The sequence below is a fragment of the Tupaia chinensis genome, unplaced genomic scaffold (assembly GCF_000334495.1).
Source record: "Tupaia chinensis unplaced genomic scaffold, TupChi_1.0 Scaffold000097_1, whole genome shotgun sequence".
NCBI lineage: Eukaryota > Metazoa > Chordata > Mammalia > Scandentia > Tupaiidae > Tupaia > Tupaia belangeri.
The window spans coordinates 2,489,265-2,511,094 of NW_006159559.1; the positions used below are offsets into that span (position 1 = coordinate 2,489,265).

The 21,830-nt window shown below is 41.6% G+C and overlaps 1 protein-coding gene and 1 non-coding gene across 4 annotated transcripts in view; one reads left to right on the forward strand and one right to left on the reverse strand.

The window, feature by feature from the left end:
- The window catches only part of HMGN3 (high mobility group nucleosomal binding domain 3), a 36,396-nt gene extending 34,888 nt beyond the window's left edge, over positions 1-1,508 (reverse strand). For all 3 annotated transcript variants that reach the window (XR_003548540.1, XM_006143340.3, XM_006143339.3), the window contains exon 1: positions 1,299-1,508. Coding sequence is in view for 2 of the 3 variants with exons in the window: in XM_006143340.3 (XP_006143402.1) it covers positions 1,299-1,313 (15 nt within the window). In the remaining variant the exon portion in view is untranslated. The remainder of the gene's footprint in view (positions 1-1,298) is intronic.
- A 19,635-nt stretch (positions 1,509-21,143) lies between these two features.
- Positions 21,144-21,277, forward strand: LOC114006888 (small nucleolar RNA SNORA70). The gene has a single exon (XR_003548550.1). It is a non-coding gene; the product is annotated as a small nucleolar RNA SNORA70 (small nucleolar RNA).
- Positions 21,278-21,830: the final 553 nt, after the last annotated feature.

Below are 21,830 nucleotides of genomic sequence, written 5' to 3' on the forward strand. Positions count from 1 at the left end.
CACAACAAACTAAGAGTTTAAATGCGATCTTAGCTATGTTTTTTAAAGTGAAGTAGGACACAAGTTTTCACCAAATTCCTAGTATCGCCATATAAGGCAAAAGCTTCTGAATTCTAAAACTTCAATGTTTTAAAATAATGCAGTCACCCTTACACACAAATGGATCCACTGTCTTTAACTGAGCAAGCAGAATATTATTCGTACTTGTGCAAATTTAAAATCCAGGCTGGCTGACGATATTGGAAACACTGGGCAGGGCAGTGGGAGGGGGCAAACCTTTTCCTTGGAAAGCAGTCGTCACACATCAGTTTTCTTCTAAGGGAAGAGGAAAGTCCTCCTTTTTCTCCTTGGGACAATGACAAGTCGCAGCCCAACCAAAAGGGACATCTAACGTCCCGGTGTGTGGTACTTAGTGTCCGGGGCCTGCGCGGAAGGGGACATAGTCTACCAGCAGCGGAAGATGAGACTAAAATGACCCCAGCTCCCTCTACGCACGCCAGGGCGCGAGTGCGCGGACCCCGCCTTCGGACCGAGGGTGGGTGGGAAATGCTGGAGAGGACCTGGCTGGCCCTGACCTTGCATGAGCCATGTCGGGCGCCCCCGGCGCCGTCGGGTCTTGCAGGCTGCCAACTCTGCCGCTCCCGCTACGAACCGCTGGTAGGTCCGGGCCGCCCCGGCCCGGCCGGGCCCCGCCCGCGCTGTCCTCAGCGCTGATTGACAGTGGAGTTGGTACATACGGGTCTGCAGCGGCGGCGAGCAGGAGGGTGAGCGCTATTTTAAACATGGCTTTCACTCTCCCTGAGCCTCACAACCGCCGCGGCGCACCCAGCCGTAGGCACAGCCCACATGGGAATAATTTCAACATCTGTCCGATTTATTGCATTTATCTTTTTCGATCTCACTATGCTTGTAGTTGTTTTTCTTCTCTCCCTGCTTTCCCTCTACACTAATCACAACCAGGCAGTTGGCGAAGAGGAAACTCCCCTTCTGGAAGGGGCAACGGAAAACCGCGTTTGCTTCTTGTTTTGGGGATGGAAACCATTCCAGCGAGAATGAGTTTATACAGAGGGGCAGCCGCGTCGCTGGACAGAAAGTAACAGTCACAGATCGATGAGGATGGAAGCAAAGTGGGAGGAAGGAATGTCTGCAACAGGCATCTGAAAACAAGCGTGGAGAAGCAAAGAGATTCCCAGTCCCCGAGTTACTACCACGCACATTCTGCGCGATCCATTTCCGTGACAGGATTTGCTGTAAGCACAATTTGAAGGCCTTCGAAATCTTTTTTTGGTCAGACTTACCTTTCTCTTCGGCATAATGACTGTTGGTGCAGCAAAAAGTAAAGCTACGGGCTGGAACTGGTGGCACCGCCGCTGGATGCTGCCTCCGCCGCTGCAGCTGCTCACGCGCAGGGCACGGCGTAGCCCGGCCTCTCCGACCTGCACCTCCACGACTCGCTCCCGGGGCCCTCCACTCGCTCGCCTCCTGAGCCTCCAATGAGGAGCCTCGCCAGTTGGCTGCGAGGCCCCATTGGTTGAGGCAACGTTCTAAATTCCACGAGGGCACGCCCTCTTCTGCACGCACGGTACGCGCTGTTGTAGTTTTCACTTAACCGAAAAATCTGCCTGGCGACTGGGCATGCCCAGTTCAACTTGTAGCCCCCAGGCCATACAGTTCTGGAGTTTCATTGTTTTGCAACTTCCTCTTTGGATTGTATCAATAAGAACAGGGTGCACCTTCATAATAAGGAAAAAGAATAAAGATGAACATGTTAGCTTTATGATGTCAACATATACACAGCAGGTATTTTATACGGTTCCTAGTCGTAAAGGCTTGCCGATGGAAACCTGTACAGCGTGGGAAGATATTCTGTCCTGGAAGTGTGGCAATCGCTAAAAGTCTCGATTTCCTCCCCTAGATCTAGTGGCAATTGTCCATAAGGTTGCTTAGATCTAATTTTCTAAAATTTGTTATTACTAATCAGACACTAATTCAGTCAACTTCAAGCTACATGTAACTACGAGTTGGATCTATTGTTATGGAAACTAGGAAAAGGAGAAACAAGAACAGATTATTTTACATTTGAAATATATACTTTAAATGACACTTACCATGCTACACTTAATGCAAAATTTAATGTTTGTCAAAGTTCCACAAAGAATTTAACAGAATTGGTAAAAACACTTCTTAATTTATGAGATCAGTTTTACCCTGATGCTACAACCAGGGAAAGATCTTAAAAGAAGAGCTGCAGATCAAATATCCCTCACAGATAGAGACACAAAGGTTGTGAACAAATCGTAGTAAATCAAACTCAACAACATTTAAAAGGATACTACATTGTGGTAATGCAAAGTTGGTTTAAAATATGAGTATCATTCCATGCAATCATCATATTCATACAATAAAAAGGGAAAAATGATTATTTCAAGGGATGCAGGAAAAATGCCAGCAAATGTATAAGCAAATTGTGATAAACACATCATGTACAGTGGAATACAACTCACTAATAAAAAGGAACAAAATATTCTACTTGGATGAATATCAAAACCAAAATGCCATTATAAATTGTTGTATTTATATGAAATTATAAAAAAAGAAAAAGTAGGCAAGATTAGATTCAGAATCACTTTAGAAGGCAAAGTCTACACCATTGGAAAACACATTGTAGCCTTACACTGCAAAAATGGCCAAATTCACATTGGTCACATAGAAGCTACAAATGTGTATTAGAAGCTACAAATGTGTATTAAAATATCAGGGTCAGTCCTGTGACCTAGTGGTTAAGGGAGTTGGAACTTACATGTCCAACTACTCTTCACGTCCTGGTTTCTTGGCAACTTGAAACACACAAGGTACAATTGTATGTGAGTTCATAATCTTAATGGGAAGGAGAAATGGAGAAGAAAATATTGCAGACTGTCCCAGTGTGAGATGCTTTCTCTTTTTCCTTTTCTGTTTGTCCTGTGTCTCTCTGGTGAGTCCATGCACCTTCTGGCAATTAAACAAAATATTAATTTTTTTGAGAGGTTTTTGCTACAGGGCATGTGCACTCGTCAGAGAGACAGAGAGACAGAAAGCGAGAAATCACCCCCCAGGGGGGATGGCCACACTACAATCCCTTCTCCTCCATTCTCCTCTTGGGATCATGGGCATGCACGCACATGCACCCGGCGTGAGTTTAAGCCACCAGGTCCAGGACTCGAACCGCGGTCGACTATGTGGGAGTCCAGCGATATAGGCATTATGCTACCTGCTAGTCCCACAAGATATTGATTTTAATACTTCACTTTTTCTTTATTCATTTTCAAAATAAATGACTTGGTGTCCTAGCCAACTCTAGAGGTGGTCAACTGATTTTTCTGAAACATCTTTACCTCATTCATTATTAACATCATCATTACCTTTAATGTTCATATCATTCTATCTTAAGTCAATAAAAGCCTTTTCAAATTAGTGCCTATGTCCTTTTTGTTTTTCTTAATAGAGTGCAGCAAAGACTTGAGATAAAGAGAAAGAAACATCTTCCACAGGACTCAGTCATGGCTATCTTCCCTTCCTCGAGTTCTCCAACCCACATTGATTTGGGGCATATGCATACTTAACCTGACATGTTTTCAGGCTGACTGAGTTGGGGATTCAAACGGCAGTCGGCATGTGGCTTCCAGTTGTGCAGTCTGGCAAGCTACTCATGAAACCACTGATGCTGAGGCCCTATATCCTTTTCACATGATCTTAATTGTCTTTGATAGAGTCCTTACTCTCAGGCATTTAGTAAATGGCAATATAGTAAAATAAATAAAATAAATAAATAAATAAATAAATAAAGGCAAAACCAACACACTGCTTAGAACTGGATTAAAAACTTAGAGGTTAATCATGTTACCATTTAAAATAATATTTACAATGAAGATATGAAGATGTCTTGGAAGGGCATTAATTTGTCATGTTCTTGGTAGTAAAAAAAAAAAAAGCCAGTAAAGACATTTTAAATAAGATATGTGTGAGAAGGATGCTGGGTAGCACTTGAAATCTAGATAGAACTGTTATTTTGGGACCAGCATTTGGTGTAATGACTATGTCGCTGGAATCCCATGTAGTTGACCAGGGTTCGAGTCCCGGACTTGGTGGCTTAAAACTCATGCCTGGAGTGTGTGTGTGCATGCCCAAGATCCTGAGAGGAGAATGGAGGAGAAGGGATTGTGACATGGCCATCCCCCCTGGGGGTGATTTCTCACTTTCTGTCTCTCTCTGTCTTTCTGGCAAGCACATGTGTGCTACAGCAAAAGCCTCTCAAAAAAAGAAAAAAAAAAAAAGAACTATTATTTTTCTTATGAAAAGATGCCATAGCACAGGGAGCGCTAAGGTGAGTGTTCCCTCCTTGTGATAAAAGGTGATGCACAAAGCTGACTTATTTACTTGCTTTTTTAAAGGCCAACTACTCAAACAACAGCAGCAAACAAAATTGAGCATGTTTCTACTGCATGTAATAAAATGGCTGCCATGAAATTGAAGCTCGCTAGTGGAATAAGGAAATTGATGGTGAGGACCTAGAGTCATTAGAATCTCTTGGTTCATTTACAAGTGATCAAAACAAAACAAAACAAAACAAAACAAAACCAAAAACAGCTTTGGATGAAAAATAACAGCCCAAGTTATCTTTCCCTTGATATCGATTGCACCCGACTGAGCAGGAGTCTAGAGAATGGGGTGTTCTCCCTGTACCTTCAGTAGTCTTCAAGTTCTGGGAAATGTTGCAAAGGCCGGGGCTGGCAGCCCTGGAGGTGAGAGGAGTGGGGAAAGGGAATGGTTTTGTGGGCAGCTGGAATTCCATGTGTAGAGATACAGACATCTGAGCACAAATGAGCATGTCACATGCAAGGCAGGAAGAAGTTCAACCTGGTAAGAAGCAAAGATTCATTTGTTTGTCAGTATATTCCACTGAGCACTCCTTTTGCTTTTTCTGGTTTTCTTTTTCTTTTCTTTTTATTGCCAGAGATGCATTTGCCTACCAGAGAAAGGCAGAGACAGAGGGAGAGAGACAGAGAAAGCACCTCCTAAATTGGCATGGTCATGCTGCAATCCTTTCTTGGCCATTTCTCCATCCTGTCAGGATTTGGAGTACTCACCCACACAAGTCTGATGCGTTTTTCTGAGCCACCAGAGCTGGGTTTTGAACTGTAATCAGTCATGTGGGATCCAGCCCCATTCACCAACTACACCATAGGGCCAGTCCTCTGCTGAACATTTTTACTATTTGAATTATTAACTTTTAATATAATAAAAGCAGGATGTATGTACTATTTTAGCTAAGACAGACAATGGATAAATTTAAGAAGTTACTACCCGAGGAAAAAAAAAGGAAAAATTGGTGAACAAACTTCTTCTTTTTTGAGAGAGATTTTTTCCTATAAGGTGCATGCACTCACTGGAGAGACAGACAGAGAGACAGAAAGTGAGAAATCACACTACAGTGGGGATGGCCATGCAACAGTCCATTCTTCCCCATTCTCCTCTTAAGACTTTTGGGCATACATATACACACGTGCCCGGTGAGAGTCTGAAGCCGCCAGGGCTAGGACTTGAACGGCAGTCAAGCATGTGGGAATCCTGTATCTTAACACTGCCACCTGCTAGCTTCAACATAAAGCTCCTCTCCCTCTTTTTCCTATTCAAAACTGTTGGAATCCTACACCACACCACAATTTTAAAAACGCAGCACTACCACATTGTAGTCTCAAGACTATCATTAAGGTAGAGATTGAGAGAGAGAGGAAGAGGGAAGGTAAATGTTAAGAAAGGACCAAGCAGAGAAAATACGAGTGCATTTTACATGGTAAAGGTAATCAGTGTTTCATAAAATAATTTTTTTCCATTTTCCATTTACAGTCACATAAACACACATACACATATATGTATGTCTGTGTGCTGGGTTGCGATGTGAAATGTATTTTTAGTGTGGGTCTTAGGCAAACATATTAGAGCAACTGCACAGCACTAACGAATATTGTGGATCTATGGGGGAACCAACGATTTCTTCCTTTGGAAGAAAGGTACTTAATTTGCAAATCTTAAAGAGGAATTTTGAGAGGAAGTGTGGAAAAGAAGAACTTGCATGTCACCTCCCTCTTGATCTGCCCTTTCCTCCTTTTAGGCAAATACAAGTAGGCTCCTTTAGACTTGCTCAAAGTAATGGCAAATTGCTAGAAAAGTCAGATTTAGAATCTATATATTGTTTCTGATAGCGTTGTAATTCCAGGTTAAGTTGCTGTTCTTAAATAATTAGGCCAAAAAATTTCAAGGTGAAGAATTCAGGAGTATAAAACAACATCAAAATGAACAAGAGATGGCAAAAGAATACTCTATTTAATCTGAATTTTTGTCAGTCAAGTCTCTAATTGTCTTGGCTGCTAATCTGCAGTCCAAAGTCAGTATTTTTAAGTTTTTTTTTCTATAGGATGTGTGTGTGCTCACCAGAGAGAGACAGAGAGAGAGAGAGAGAGAGAGAGAGAACAGTCCAGCTCTCCAGGAGGATGGATATGCCTCAATTCCTTGTCTTCCAATCTCCTCCCAGGATTTTAGGCATGCACACACAGGTGCCCAGCACTTGCATGTCACCTCCCTCTTGATCTGCCCTTTCCTCCTTTTAGGCAAATACAAGTAGGCTCCTTTAGACTTGCTCAAAGTAATGGCAAATTGCTAGAAAAGTCAGATTTAGAATCTATATATTGTTTCTGATAGCGTTGTAATTCCAGGTTAAGTTGCTGTTCTTAAATAATTAGGCCAAAAAATTTCAAGGTGAAGAATTCAGGAGTATAAAACAACATCAAAATGAACAAGAGATGGCAAAAGAATACTCTATTTAATCTGAATTTTTGTCAGTCAAGTCTCTAATTGTCTTGGCTGCTAATCTGCAGTCCAAAGTCAGTATTTTTAAGTTTTTTTTTCTATAGGATGTGTGTGTGCTCACCAGAGAGAGACAGAGAGAGAGAGAGAGAGAGAGAGAGAGAGAGAGAACAGTCCAGCTCTCCAGGAGGATGGATATGCCTCAATTCCTTGTCTTCCAATCTCCTCCCAGGATTTTAGGCATGCACACACAGGTGCCCAGCATGATTTTCAAGCCATTGGATCTGGGACTGAAACCACACAGTCGGCTATGTGAGATCCAGCACCTCAACGCCCCTCACTACTTGCTGGCTCCCAAGGTTTGTTTTAACTAAGCAACTAGGAGAATCCAAGAACTACTGCTCTGAATCACATGAGATGCCTAATCAAAATGCAGATTTCAGACCTCAACCCCAACTTACTGAATCAGAATCTTTTGTGTCAGAGTCTGGGGATCTGCATTTCAAACACGCTTCTCACATGATTTTTACACTAGAGTGTGAGGATTCTAGACTAGGTCTTCAGTCTCAACAAATAATTGCTGACTGCTTAGATTCTGATGATATGTGTCTATAAAAGCTGTAGCCTTCTTGACATACTTCCCAAGCAGGAGCCTAATTCTGTGGGTGAAATCCTCTGCATAGATTCAACTTGCCCTTGTGCTCCCTCTCGCCTCAGATCCAATTTTGCTGAGCACTGTCTGCTTCTCTCACATTCATCTTCCTCTTTTTTTTTTAGCAAGATGCCTAAAGGGTGATTAAAAACTACAAACACCCAGGTACTTAGGACAACACTGCCTCAGTCTTCCCAGACAATGGTCTAGAAAGCTTCTTAAGCCTCTGCAAGGTTAAAATCTCTGGACCTACATCCTCAAAGTAATGCTAGAATGGGGAAAGATGCTCAGTTAGGGAAGCCTAAAGTCGGCTACTTGTCACTTTGACAAAGAGGCAAAAAGTAGTAACGTAAGAAATTTATTTAGCAAGGGACCAGCTGTTAGCGTAATGGCTATGTCGCTGGACTCCCATGTAGTCGACTGTGGTTTGAGTCTTGGACCCGGTGGCTTAAACTCACGCTGGGCACGTGTGCGTGCATGCCCAAGATCTCGAGAAGAGAATGGAGGAGAAGGGATTGCGGCATGGCCTTCCCCCCTACGGGGTGATTTCTCGCTTTCTGTCTCTCTGTCTCTCTCTCTCTGTCTGGTGAGCGCATGTGCCCTATAGCGGAAAATAAAAACAATACCAAAAAAACTTCTCGAAAAGAAGAGAAAAGAAGAGAAAAGAAAAGAAAAGAAAAGAAAAGAAAAGAAAAGAAAAGAAATTTATTTAGCGAATCCAACACCTGGGGGAAAGCTGACTGAAGTCCATAACAGATTCTGCCATACTGAACCACAAGCAAAACTCATATCGGGGAAGAGACCATGTGAGATGCATTTAGAAACAAAGGGCAAGTTATTCATTGTCTTTGGGCAAAAAAGTAGGGGGGGAGAGGAGCCCTGGTCATTGTCTTTGGCAGGATCACAAGGAGATGTAAGGAGATGTTATAGTGTGGGAGCAGTCTTTGCTTGAGGGGGCAGTTTCCCTCTGGGCACGCAGGGCAGGGTGGACTTATATTTTCTGCAAGGGACTTAAAAATAAGCAATAATTAACAAAGCAGCAGAAGCAAATGGAATAAGTCAAGACCACTCTTAGGTCATGTGTGGTCTAGCAATGCTTGAGCTGCTAAAAATCTTCTTAGCCTGCAATATGAGAGGGGTCTGATGGTCTTTCCCCTCTATCTCCGCTGCATTCTGTAGACTCGGCAACATCACTATTAACTACCATTATTTAAGCATTAGGCTCCATCTATTGAGAGGAAGGCAAAAGGCTAGGTTCTGTAAGACTCAATGTCAACTAAAGACGTTAAAGACCAATTCTCCTAGGGCAGGCCGGTGACGTGGTGGTTAAGGGCATTGGACTCGCACATGGCCAACCACAGTTCAAGTCCTGGACCTGACTGCTTGCTTTCTCACTTTCCCCCCTCCCTCTTTGATCAAATTAAAATAAATAAATAAATAAGTTAAATAAAGTAATTCTTTGGAGAAAAAAAGACTAATTCTCCTAAAGTTTACTCTATTAAGATGGATGTGAAGACTAAATACAATATAAAATCACTTGGATTCTCTTATGGCTCAGTTACAAAAAAAGGAAACTGACGTAAGCCAAAACCCCATAAGCCACAGCCTTTTAAGGCTTTATTGTGTCAGTGATTGTACAAGCATGCCCTATAACTGCATTAGCCAGGGCGTTCTGTGACCTTCTAACAGGAGCCCACTCTTTGTTTTCCCATCCTTCAATCAGATTTAATCTGTGTGCAAATTCTTTACCCCAGGTATGTTTTACACAGCTTTCCCACTCCCCATCCTTTAAGGTTCGATCTCTGTGCTATTTACCTTTCCTTCTTGCTGCTACTGCTTAAACTCACAAGAGTGTAATTAATTTGCTCTTTGTAGTTCCCAAATGACTATTTGGGGATGAATTAGGCATGCTCAGTAGCTAGCACCAAGGGTTGAGCTATGTTCATTTCATCATCTCTTTCTGCCTGATTGTTAGCATGCACAGTGCCAAGAGGCAGCCAGGTTCAAGGACACAGAGGTTAAGGGAGGGAAATCCCCAAGGTTCACAGCCAGGGTGTAGCAACATAAGGATGCTTTCCATCCCCGTGGGAAAAAGCCTCACAGTGCCAAAGGCGGGGTAGGGGATGTTGTGGTGTTCTCAAACCGAGCTACACTTTCTTCTGTAACTGTCACTGTAGGACCACAGCCTGCCCTCTAAACTGGTGATCGTGGCTACCCATTCCTGATGTCTCCTGCACTTCTTTCAAATCTCAGAATTGCTGGAAGCTTAACAGCCCCAATCTCCGTCCCTATTCACAGAAGTCCTGCATTTCAGAGCAGATCATACCATTTCCCTTTTCCTCACAAAAGCAAGCGAGCCCAGGTTTAGGGAAGTGTGAATCGAACAAATCATTTTGAAAAAAATACTTCATAGTCAACTGAAGATGATTTTTAGGTTAGCTTAGTTAATAACTATTAGAATTTGCAAGTACTAGGTAAGAGTTCAAAAGGTAATAAAATTTGATTTGCCAGGCCAGGATGAATGCTAGCTGCAAGGCAGTAAATTTTAACCTGGTCCTGGAAAACGAGTCTGGAAATGTGCCATAATCTTCTTGCTTGCTTTGAAACATAGAATTTTTGTTGCTATTTTTTAAGCCGTAGGATCATTCTACTCCCACAGAAAATCTCTTGTCCTTTTTGCCCTTCTCGTGCCTGCTAGCATGTTGGCTCTCCAGAACCTTAAGCAAATGGTTCTTTTCTTTTTTCCTTTTTTTCTGAGTAATCTAATTTCTCTCTTTATGTGTCACGCTTTTTCAAAAGTCTTAACCATTTTTGAAATAAATCCTTATCAAAACGTCTTGAATTTACAGTTACAGGTGTGAATTAAAATTCTGAGTCACCTAGCCACCATCACATTGCTTAACCTCTGAATCCTGGCTTCCTTGTAGAAATAAAGAAAACGAAGTTGTCTGTGGCAGATCCTGCTAGTTATCTGCTCGACATACACACCAGCCTTCCCACTAACAGAATTCTGATTTTAGCAACAGACCTGGCCCAAGTGAAACAAAACATAAACTTTACTTCCCAGGCCCCCTTGCAGATAGAGGTGGCTCCGTGACACTGAGACGTGTGTGGAAGTCAGTGTAAATGCCACCCATAGTGGGCAGGTCCCCAGGAGTGGCCCTTGGCTTTTGTTCTTCCCCTCCTCCATCTTGAAAGTTGCTAACAAGGTCTGGAAGTAGAAGAGTCATCTTACATCCATGAAGATGAAGGCCACAAGTTAAGAATGGAAGGGCTGAAAAGACAGGCAGGGGAGTTCCTGTTCTAGCCATGGCTTGCCCAGCTTCAGAAGATTCTTTTGTTTGGGAGAAATAAGCGCTGTGTTTGATCAAGCCACTGTAGGTGCGTGCCTACAATACGTTGTGGACAACGATCCTAACTGACACACTGCTTCACAGCACTGCAATTAAAGACCAACTACTAAACTAAGGGAAAGCACATATGCCTAAAGCGTGGTACTTCACATATTTTATTTAAAGTAAGTATTATATTCCTCCTTAGATTATACAAGAGAACACAGGAAAAATTTAACTTTTCCTGAATCCCTAAGGGCCTGATTATGAACATTTGGTGTACATCTCTTAAAATTGCTTTGAAGTAGTCAGGGATGAAAAATGATAAAAAGTATTTTATTGTCATCAGAGAATGTGGGGCCTTAAAATACAGCCTATTGGCATGTTGCAAATGCAGAACTTTTGCTCAATTCCATCTAGGTCATAGTACGTCTAATACCGTACATAATGAAAACCCCACTGCAGCAGGGGTTCTGGGGGTGATCTGCATTTGGCCGTTAGATTTGGTTTACGTTTGGCTAATGGGATTTGGAAAATGTAGGTTAGGGCACACATTTGCTGCATCTGCTCTGTTTGTTCCTTCCTGTTGCTACAATTTCAGCAAAGATCTTAGGTATCAGCTTTGTGGGCTTGGGGAGACAGGTCTCCTGCCATTCACTCTGTAGGCATAGGCCATAGCAGGTGGGGTGTGGTCTGGAACTGATAGTGCTAATGGCTTCCTGATTTAGAAGCATTTTTGGGATCAGTAGGTGGCATGGTGGTTAAGGTGCTGGATTCCCACATAGCCAGCTCCAGTTAAAGTCCTGAATCCAGTGACTTGAAAATTGCAACTAAGAAACAGCTAACTAAACAAATTTTCGTTTGTTTGTTTTAAGTATTTTTATTCTAAGAGCATCCAGATAATAGAGTCCTGGTTGCAAAAGAGGCACAGCTTCGGGACCAGCAGTTAGCGTAATGGCTATGTTGCTGGACTCCCACGTAGTTGACCGTGGTTCGAGTCCCGGACCCGGTGGCTTAAACTCACGCCGGGCACATGAGCGTGCGTGCCCAAGATTCTGAGAGGAGAATGGAGGAGAAGGGATTGCAGTGTGGCCATCCCCTCTGGGGGGGTGATTTCTCACTTTCTATTTCTCTGTCTCTGTCTGTCTGGCGAGCGCACACGCCCTATAGCAAAAACCTCTCCAAAAAAAAAAAAAAGAGGCACAGCTTCTTCAGTGACCTGGTTCTGGTTGTGACTTTGGGAGACTTTTCTGAAAATTCAACCTGGAGACTTGCTTTACTCCTCTCAACTACCTCACAAGTCACTGAATTCTTGAATCCTTCCTTCCTTAAATTAGATGGAGTAGATTCTGTTTCCTGCAACTGAATTCAGAGCTATATTGCTTCCATTAATATTACTTATCAAGTATTTCCAACTTTAAAAGGCACACTCTCTTCCCTTTTGAAACTAGGATTAAGGGAACTGATGTCGCGATGAGGTATCTCTGTGCGTCTTTGACTGACCATGGTAAATAGTCCTCCGAAGGATCCTTCCAATGGACATGGAACACAAGTGAAAATAAGCCTTTTTTTTTTTTAATGTTGATATTTGGGAGGAAGTTTTTTGCCACAAGATTGTCTATTTTATCCTGAAATTATGCAGACTTAGATACTAAGAGTGGGATGCTGCTTTAATAATAAAATAAACCCTAAAATACATGGCATTGTTCTTAACAATTCGTCAGAGAGAATCAAGAAAGTGACTACTGAGGACTGGAGGAATCGAACTCTCTGTTTTCTAACAGTGAGACTTTTGGTAAAATTGTTGCCTGCAGTAAAGTGAAAGGCAAAACTCATACTTATCTTTAGGGAAAAGGTTTCAAAAAAGAGTATTATTAGTGCATATTAGTTGCTATTAACTGCATTTGACAAGCTATTACAAGAGAAATGTTCAGAGAACTCATCAGTTTTCAGGAATAAATAAAAGAGAGTGAAGAGTCTACAAATTCAGGGATTTATAAAGTTGGCAAAGGAAACTGCTTTTCCACTCAAAAAGTAAAAGATAAAACTGATGCTTTGAGCAACAGAGGCCTATTAAATCCAGCTTCGCTATAAGGATCAAACAACTGATCGTGGATTAGGTTGTGGTTACCGATAATTCCTTACAATTGGACCAAATGGCCCCAAATGACTTAAATAGTTTAGTACGGAAAGGTGCGGCTCTCACAGTGAGGCTCAGGGAACCTACAACTGGGGAATGGGGGAGGAGGGAAGACAGAGAGAGAGAAATAGAGGGACATTGGAGCAACGGAACGTGGAAATATGGTAAAGAAATATGCCTCGAAAGGAGACATGGGAGTAGGTTAGAAATCAACCAAGTCGAAGTTTGTAGGACAATTTTACTGTTAAAAGAGGCTCCAACCTCCAATATGACTGTGGCTACTTTCTTAAAATGAAGTTGGAACTTCCTACCAGTCGTAGGTAGAAAGTAGGTTAGGGAAGCTTTTCAACCTGTAAGGCAGATATATCCTCAGTGCCTACTTCAGACAAAGCTAAAGGAAGACCTCCTCAAAGGGAAAAGCCAAGCATCAGGGAGATCAACGGACAGGCGAGTCCCTCCTAAGAAATCCACATGGAGTCTATTCAAGGAACATTCCTTACCTTCAGGGAAGGAACTCTAAAATTTCTGCCCAGTCTAAAATCAGAATTGTTCCATGCCAATGACTGTCAGGTGTTTCCTATTCTTCCTACTTTTACTTTGAGTGTTTATCAAAGTTATCCTGACTCCACCACTAGATGTGTGTGTGTATGCACACACATTTGTGCATGTGTGGTGAGGACCAGGTCTGTGGTCCAAAAGAAGATATCAAGGGCCTGTTGTAGAGGTTACTTGCACATCAACTCCTGGTGAAAAAGAGTCTCATGCACCACTCAGAGATCCCGGGCATTGAGATTGATGTTATCACTGGGACTTCTGAGTTATCTTCCCTGGAAGGAAATGAGTGAATGTATTTTGTATGCAGGTAGATAAAAACAAAACAAAACAAAAACAAAACAGAAGAGAAGATTAATACTATTCATCAAATATTATTCACCAAATATGTCTTCTTTATTCCCAATGATATGATTGTACTTCCCCTAACTTTTAGAGATAAGTGTAATGTATCTTGCTTTGGCTAATTAAATGTAAATGGAGGTGATGTGTCTTTTCTGGGGACCACTTTTTTTAAAATTATGATTAAAGAAACACATAAAACTTACTATCTTATTTATTTTTTTTAGAGGTTTTTGCCTTAGGGTTCTTGTGCTCACCTAAGAGAGAGACAGAGACGGTAAGAGGAAAAATGAGAAATTACCCCCCAGGGGGTATGGCCATGCCCCAATCCTTTTTCCTTCATTCTCCTCCTGGGATCTTGGGCACACACACAGAAGTGCCCTGGTGATTTTCAAGCCACCAGGTCTGGGACAACCTGCAGATGGCCATGTGGGAGACCAGCAACATAACCACTATGCAATCTACCGGCCCTAAAACTTGGCATCTTAACCATTTTTGAATGTACATCTCAGTAGTTAAGGATACCCACATTATTGCAAAATAGGTCTGAAAATTTTTCATCATGCAAAACTGTCACTGAATATCCATCAAATAACTTCCCTTACCCCATCAGTCCCCAGTAGTCACCATTCTACCTCCTATTTATGAATTTCACTACTCTAGATCCTTGTATGAGTGGAATCACATAGTATTCATCTTTCATTAACTAGCTTGTTACATCCTCAAGGTTTACATCCCCAAGGTTTATCCATGTTATAGCATGAGAGAGAAGTTCCTTCATTTTTAAGGCCGAATAAGATTCCATTGCCTAAATACACCACATTTTGTTTATCCACTAATGCATCGATGGACATTAGGGTTACTTCCACTTCTCGGCTCTTGTAAATGTTGCTGCTACACTGCGTACTATCACGATGAGTCAGCGCATGATGCAACATACCCCCTTTGTCCTGATGCCATGAAGAAATAAACTCATGCCAAAATGAATTTTTCACAGCCTGTGTCTCCAAATTATTAAAATGAAGTTTCTAATTAACCTAAGAGACATACAGAGTAAGTGAAAAATAAGTCTTTATTGTTTTAACTCACTGAAATTTTGGTATTCTTTTTTTCTCCAAAGAAAACTGATCATTTTTTCACTTTTAAAATTAAAATAGGGAGGGGACCAGCAGTTAGCATAATGGCTATGTCGCTGGACTCCCATATAGTTAACCGTGGTTTGAGTCCTGGACCTGGTAGCTTAAACTCATGCTGGGCACATGTGCGTGCGTGCCGAAGATCCCAAGAATGGAGGAGAAGGGATTGTGGCGTAGCCATCCCCCTGGGGGGTGATTTCTCACTTTCTGTCTCTCTGGTATTTCTCTGTCTTTCTGGTGAGTACATGTGCCTATAGAAAAAAATCTCTCCAAAAAAGAAAAAAGAAAAAAAGAAAGAAATGGCAGACTTGTACTAGATACTGGGGAAATACTAGGAGAAAACACTATAAAGCTTAACTATAAAATTCGTAGCACACATAATTATAAAATCACAACAATGATGAGGACTATTGAAGGGAGAGTATGGTGGTATCACGTTTTATTAAAGGTAGATTTGATGACCTTGGGGGTAATGTAAAAGGATTCCTAGAGGAAGGAGTGACTAGAGAAGTCTGAAAAAATAGCCTTTACATAAGCAAAGCAGCCAGAGAGGAGGCTTCCAGGTGGAACAGCATGTCCGAAGTCCCTTTGGCACAAGTGTCATTCAGTGAAATGAGGTCCACTGCCTCAGGAGCCCAGGAAGGACTGAAGGGTGTTCTACGCGATGAAGCCAGACTCAGACCAGGTCATATGTGATTTGCAGACAGTGTTAGATGTTCAGGTTCTATTCTGAGAGCAGCTGAAAAAACTGAAAAAGGTGACATGATCAGGTTTATGATTTGGTAAATCAGCTGACAGCATTGTGAAGAACAGTTCAAAGAGGAAAGGGAGGTATTGGGACCTGGTAGATTATTTAAGGACTAGCTGCAGAGCCTTGTGGTTAAAGTAGCTGGCCACTGCACGGTTTGCGTCCCAGCCCTGGCAGCTTGAAAAACAACACAGAGAATGTGTGTATGTGCTCCAAATTCCAAGAGACAAAGGAAAAGGGATTGTGATGTGACCATGCCTCATTGGGAAGTGCATTATACCTTTCTCTGTGTCTCTCTGGAGAGCGCATGTGCTCTGTGAAATTAAAAAAAAAAAGATTATTTTAGAAATAGAAGTGATTGATGATGATGGGTAAGACATGAACTTTCATCATTCCAACAAGTAAAAATTGCTTCCTGGAGGCAGACAACAATCTTAGCTATTGATGTTAGTTTATGGCCCTACAAAGCTGCCTGATAAAATGTCATTCCTTAGTATTTATTGGGTTGTCAGAAAAGTCATGACGTAGTGTTTCTATGCAAAAATGCGTCATGACTTTTCTGACAACCCTGTAATTCCTACTGTCGGCTTTTGGTGTTGTTTCAGTATCACATGAGTAGTACTGACCATCAATTCATGGAAGATTAAACAGTATGCGTGAAAAAATCAGGGCTGTAAAAGTGTGGGCCGTGATTAGAAGACATCGTCCTGCAAAAGTATTCGTTTTTATTTATTTACTTATTTATATTATTATTATTGGCCAGAGTATATGTGTGCTTGCCAGAGAGAGACAGAGAGTGAGAGAGTGGGAAGGAAGAAAGCACCCCCCGCCCATGCAGCATATTCAGCCTACAATCCTTTCATCTCCATGTCTCTCTCCTTTTGAGATTTTGGACATAAATGCACATGCGTTCAGCATGTTCCTCAAACCACTGGGTCTGGGACTCAAACTGCATGTTTGGTCATGTGGGAGATGGTTGCTTTAACCATCAGCCCACAGAGCTAGCCTGGTTATTTGATCTTGAAGTCATATTACAGGACATGGCTGAGCATGGGCTATGGGCTGCTATTGATCTTGTGTTGTTTAAAGTTTGGTCCTTTTATGTGTGCATTGGTCTTTGAGAATTAAATTAAAATACTTTATATTTTACTATTTATTTTGACAAAGATTAATCAGTTTATCATTCATTTCATCGAATGTTAAAAAGAAAAAAATGTCAATAACAATGGAACATATATCTAGCAGCTAGTTAAATTAAAAGATTTTCTTGGTACCAGAAGATGACGTAATGGATATGTTACTGGAGTCCCATGTAGACGACCATGGTTTGAGTCCTGGACCCGGCAGTTTAAAATTCACACTGGGCACGGGTGCTTATGTGCCCCAAATCCCGAGAGGAGAATGAAGGAGAAGAGATTGTGGTGTGGCCATCCCCCTTGGCGGGGATTTCTTGCATCCTGTCTCTCTGGCAAGCACATGTGCCCTGGAGCAAAAATCTTTCTCTAAGGAAAAAAAAGATTTTCTCATATTAATCGAGAGTCAAATGTTAAATGTGCTAAAAATAATTTTTAAGAAATTAAAATTTTTCAATAGTTTTACTTTGTGGGAAGATATAATTTGAATGATTTTTAAAAATTCAATTCCCTTGCTATTATGTATTTCTATAAGGTTCTCATTTACATATGTAATTTGATACATTATGATTTATATAAGCATATAAAGAACATTCAGACTTAGTATATATAGTTTTAAAGTTAACTTAAAAATGGATAATTTAACTTTTAATTTACTTAACTTTAAAATGTTTTTTATTTTGCGATTTTTAAAAAATGTATTTCATTTTTATTCCTGAGAGAGAGCATAGGTATGTTATATGTTATAGGAAGGTCACCTTTGTCAATTCCCTTCTCTAACCTCCCAGCTCATTAAGGTCTTGAGCGCACTCACAGCCAGTGTGTTTGTAGATTGAGTCAGGATCCGAATTGCGGTTAGCCCTATGACCTCCAGCGCTGCAGTTCAGGACGCTACTGCCTGCATGCCCGAGGCTGGCCTCCTTGGTCATTCTTACTCCTTCCTGTGTTGTGATTTATGTATAAATCCCAGCTATACAGTAGAGCTGCGATATTAACATTTCATGCATAGTGCAGTTAGAAAAAAATGTCTAAAAGGAGTTCTTCGGATATTATAATGAAGAAATAGATGATAAAAAGTGGTTTAGGTTAGAGCAATGGAATTAGAAAGGCAGAACAGCAGGCCAGTTACAGAGAATCTGGGGGGGTAAACCACCAGAACTGGGTGATGAATTGAAGGTAAGAGGGAAAGGTGTCAAATGTGAGTCACGGTCTGGCTTACACAGTAACTTAGATCATTCTGCCAGTCACAGAGACGCGGAAGCACCAGAAAAGCACCAACAGTTGGTCTTTTTCTTATTTCGTGGGGTCGATTTGTGTGCACATAACTGCATTTGTGTACACACATTTAAGGAAAGAGCCTTGGACATATTGGCTTTTAGATACCTTTGATAGGCAGAATAATGACCCCCTCACATGTCCACAATCTAACCCTTGGAACCTGTGAGTAAATTGCTTTACATGGCAAAAAGGAATTAAGTTACGGGTGCAAATGAGGTTGCGAATCTGTTAATCTTAAGATATTTATTGTAACCACTGGGAAAACCACTAGGAAATAATTTAGAAATATATAGTAAATAGATAACGACTACAAGCTAATTAATATGGTATACTAGAAATATTTATTTAACACAAAAGACGATAGCAATGTAGAAATTGAGGAACAAGAGATGATGTAAAAAATAGCAAATAAAAAATGTGAGTTCTATTTTGTCAACAGTGACATTAAATGTACAACTAAATTAAATTAGTTAAAAGTCAAAGATTGGTAGATGAATTTTAAAAACATGATCCAATCATATGCTGTCTACTAGAGGCTCATTTTTTTTTTTTTTAGTTTTTTTTTTGCTATAGAGCATGTGTGCTCACCAGAGAAGCAGAAAGAGAGAAGGAAAGTGAGAAACCACCCTCCGGAAATGGCTATGCCTTGATTCCTTCTCCTCCATTCTCCTCCTGGGATTTTGGGTATGCACGCATATGTGCCCAGCATGATTCTCAAGTTGCCAGGTCTAGGACTTGAGTCATGCGGAATCCAGCACCTTCACCGCCATGTGCCTGCTGGTCGGAGATTCATTTTAGATACAAAGGCACAAATAGGTTAAAAGTAAAAGAACAGAAAGGAAATCTGCAAACAGCAATCAAAAGAAAACTGCAGTAGATAGACTAATATTAGACAAAAAGGACTTTAGGTACAAATTGTTACTAGAGACAAAGGAAGACACTTTAGAACAATAAAAAAAAAATGAAAAGTTATTTGCTACTGCTGATGTGATAGTAATGTCTTTATATTGACTGATATGCATGGTAATCAAGCTAGAAAAAAAGTTATACACTGTGCAGATATACACAATTAATTGTGATATCGAAAAAAAAAAAGTTGCAGGGGCTAGCAGGTAGCGTGATGGTTACAGGTGCTTGACTCCTATATGGCTAACTGTGGTTGAAGTACTGGACTTGGTGGCTTGCTGTCTCCCTTTCTCTCTCTCTCTCTGATCAAACCAGAAAATAATAATAATAAAGAAAGTTACATAAAATAATTCTTTTTTGGGGGAGAGATTTTTGCTATAGGGCGCGTGCGCTCGCCAGACAGAGAGACATTAGAGACAGAAAGTGAGAAATCACCCCCCAGGGGGGATGGTCACGCCGCAATCCCTTCTCCTCCATTCTCCTCTCGGGATCTTGGGCACGCACGCACACGTGCCTGGCGTGAGTTTTAAGCCACCGGGTTCGGGACGTGAACTGCGGTCGTCTACATGGGAGTCCAGCGACATAGCCATTACGCTAACTGCTGGTTCCCATAAAATAATTCTTCAAAAAATAAAAATAATAAAAAAGCAAACAAAAAAGTGACAAAATTGAACAAAGAAATAAACAATCAGCCATAGTTGGAGACTTCAATATCTCATTTGTTATAGTCAATAGATAAGTAGGCAGATCAGAAAATATTGTGTCACACAAAAACCTCATACAACAATTTGATAATCAATACAGCAGGGTTGGGAATGGGGCCCAGTGTGAGGTGTTTAGGACACGGGGGCAGATCCCTCAGGAATAGATCAAGGCTGTCTCAGTTTTCCTAATTAGTTCCCAAGACAGCCAGTTGTTATAAAAGCAAAATTTGCCACCCACAGGTATCTCTGTATCTCTGCACATGTCTGTTTCCTTTCTGCTTTTCTCAGCAGAGAAAAAGCAGATGCTATGTCATGCCATAGGATCAGAGGCTGGCCAGATGACACTCTGCTCCTAGGTTTTCCAGTCATCAGAATCATGAGCCAAATAAACCTCTTTTCTTTGTAAATCCCAGTCTCAGATGTTCTTTATAGGAACACTAACAGACCAAGGTACAATGAAAGCAGTGATCAGAGTAAAATGCATAGTTATAAATGCATACCTACATCTTGAAAAGAATAAATATCTCATGAACAGCAATAAAACATTTTAAAAAAAGGCAAACTGAACTCAGAGCTATTAGAAGCAGGTAACAAAAATTTGAACTGAAATAAACAAAATAGAGACTAGAAAAGTAATACAGAAAATTAATAAAATCAGAAGTTGGACCAGCAGTTAGCATAATGGCTATGTCGCTGGACTCCCACGTAGTCGACCACGGTTCACGTCCTGGACCTGGTGGCTTAAAACTCACGTCGGGCGCATGTGTGTGCGTGCCCAAGGTCCCGAGAGGAGAGTGGAGGAGAAGGGATTGTGGCGTGGGGGAGGCCATCCCCCCAGGGGGGTGATTTCTCACTTTCTGTCTCTCTGTCTCTCTTTCTCTCTCTGTCTATCTGGTGAGCCCATGCGCCCTATAGCACAAAAAACAAAACAAGGGAACCAGCAGTTAGCGTAATGGCTATGTCACTGGACTCCCACATAGTCGACCGTGGTTCGCGTCCCGGACCCGGTGGCTTAAAACTCACGCCGGGCACGTGTGCGTGCGTGCCCAAGATCCTGAGAGGAGAATGGAGGAGAAGGGACTGTGGCGTGACCATCCCCCCGGGGGGTGATTTCTCGCTTTCTGTCTCTATGTCTCTCTCTGTCTGTCTGGCGAGCGCACGCGCCCTACAGTGAAAATCTCTCCCCCCAAAAAACCAAACAAACAAACAAACAAAAAACAAAACAAAACAAAAAAACCCAAAAAACCTCTCCAAAAACAATAACAATAACAAAACCCCAGAAAACTCAAATTATTGAATCAGGAAAGGGGAGACATTACTATCAATAGAAATAATAAAGATTTTAGTGAAATACTATAAATAATAGTATGACAACATCTGATCCAGGTAAGCTGACTCTGCCCCTTTCCTCATGGGGGCTTGGACTGCAATGGCTGCAAACAGCAGCCTCTTGGATAATGTATGCAGTCTGTCGTTTGTATCAGTTGACGTAAGGGACCTTGGAGACAGTCCTTTTCAGTGGATGGTCACGTCTCGTCCCTCGTGCTGTCCCCAGTCTAGGATCTAGACACATATGAGAGGTGCCTTTGGAAAGCCCCAGAGCATGGAGGCCAGGGTCCACATTGGCCCGGTTGTCATGTCCATTGGCATCAAGCTGCTACAGGACAAGGAGCATGTGATCAAGGCCAAGTTCAAGTTTCTTGGCTGTCAGAAAATCCACATCTCAAAGAAGTGGGGGCTTTACCAAATTCAATACTGATGAGCCTGAAGACATGGTGGCTGAGAAGTGGCTCATTCCCTATGGCTGCACTGTCAAACACATCCCCAATCGTAGTCCCTTACACAAGTGGTGACCTTGCACTTGTGAGGGCTCTCAGTGTACTGCCCCTTCCCTAAGCATGCTCACCAATAAATCTTACTTCTGTCCACCTTAAAAAAAAAAAAAAAAGAAAAGTATGACAAGAAATTAGACTATGTAGGAAAAAAACGAACAAATTTTTAGAAAGTTGCAAACTATAAACAGTGATTCAAGAAGCAGAAAATCTGAGTTGAGCTAAAGCAAGT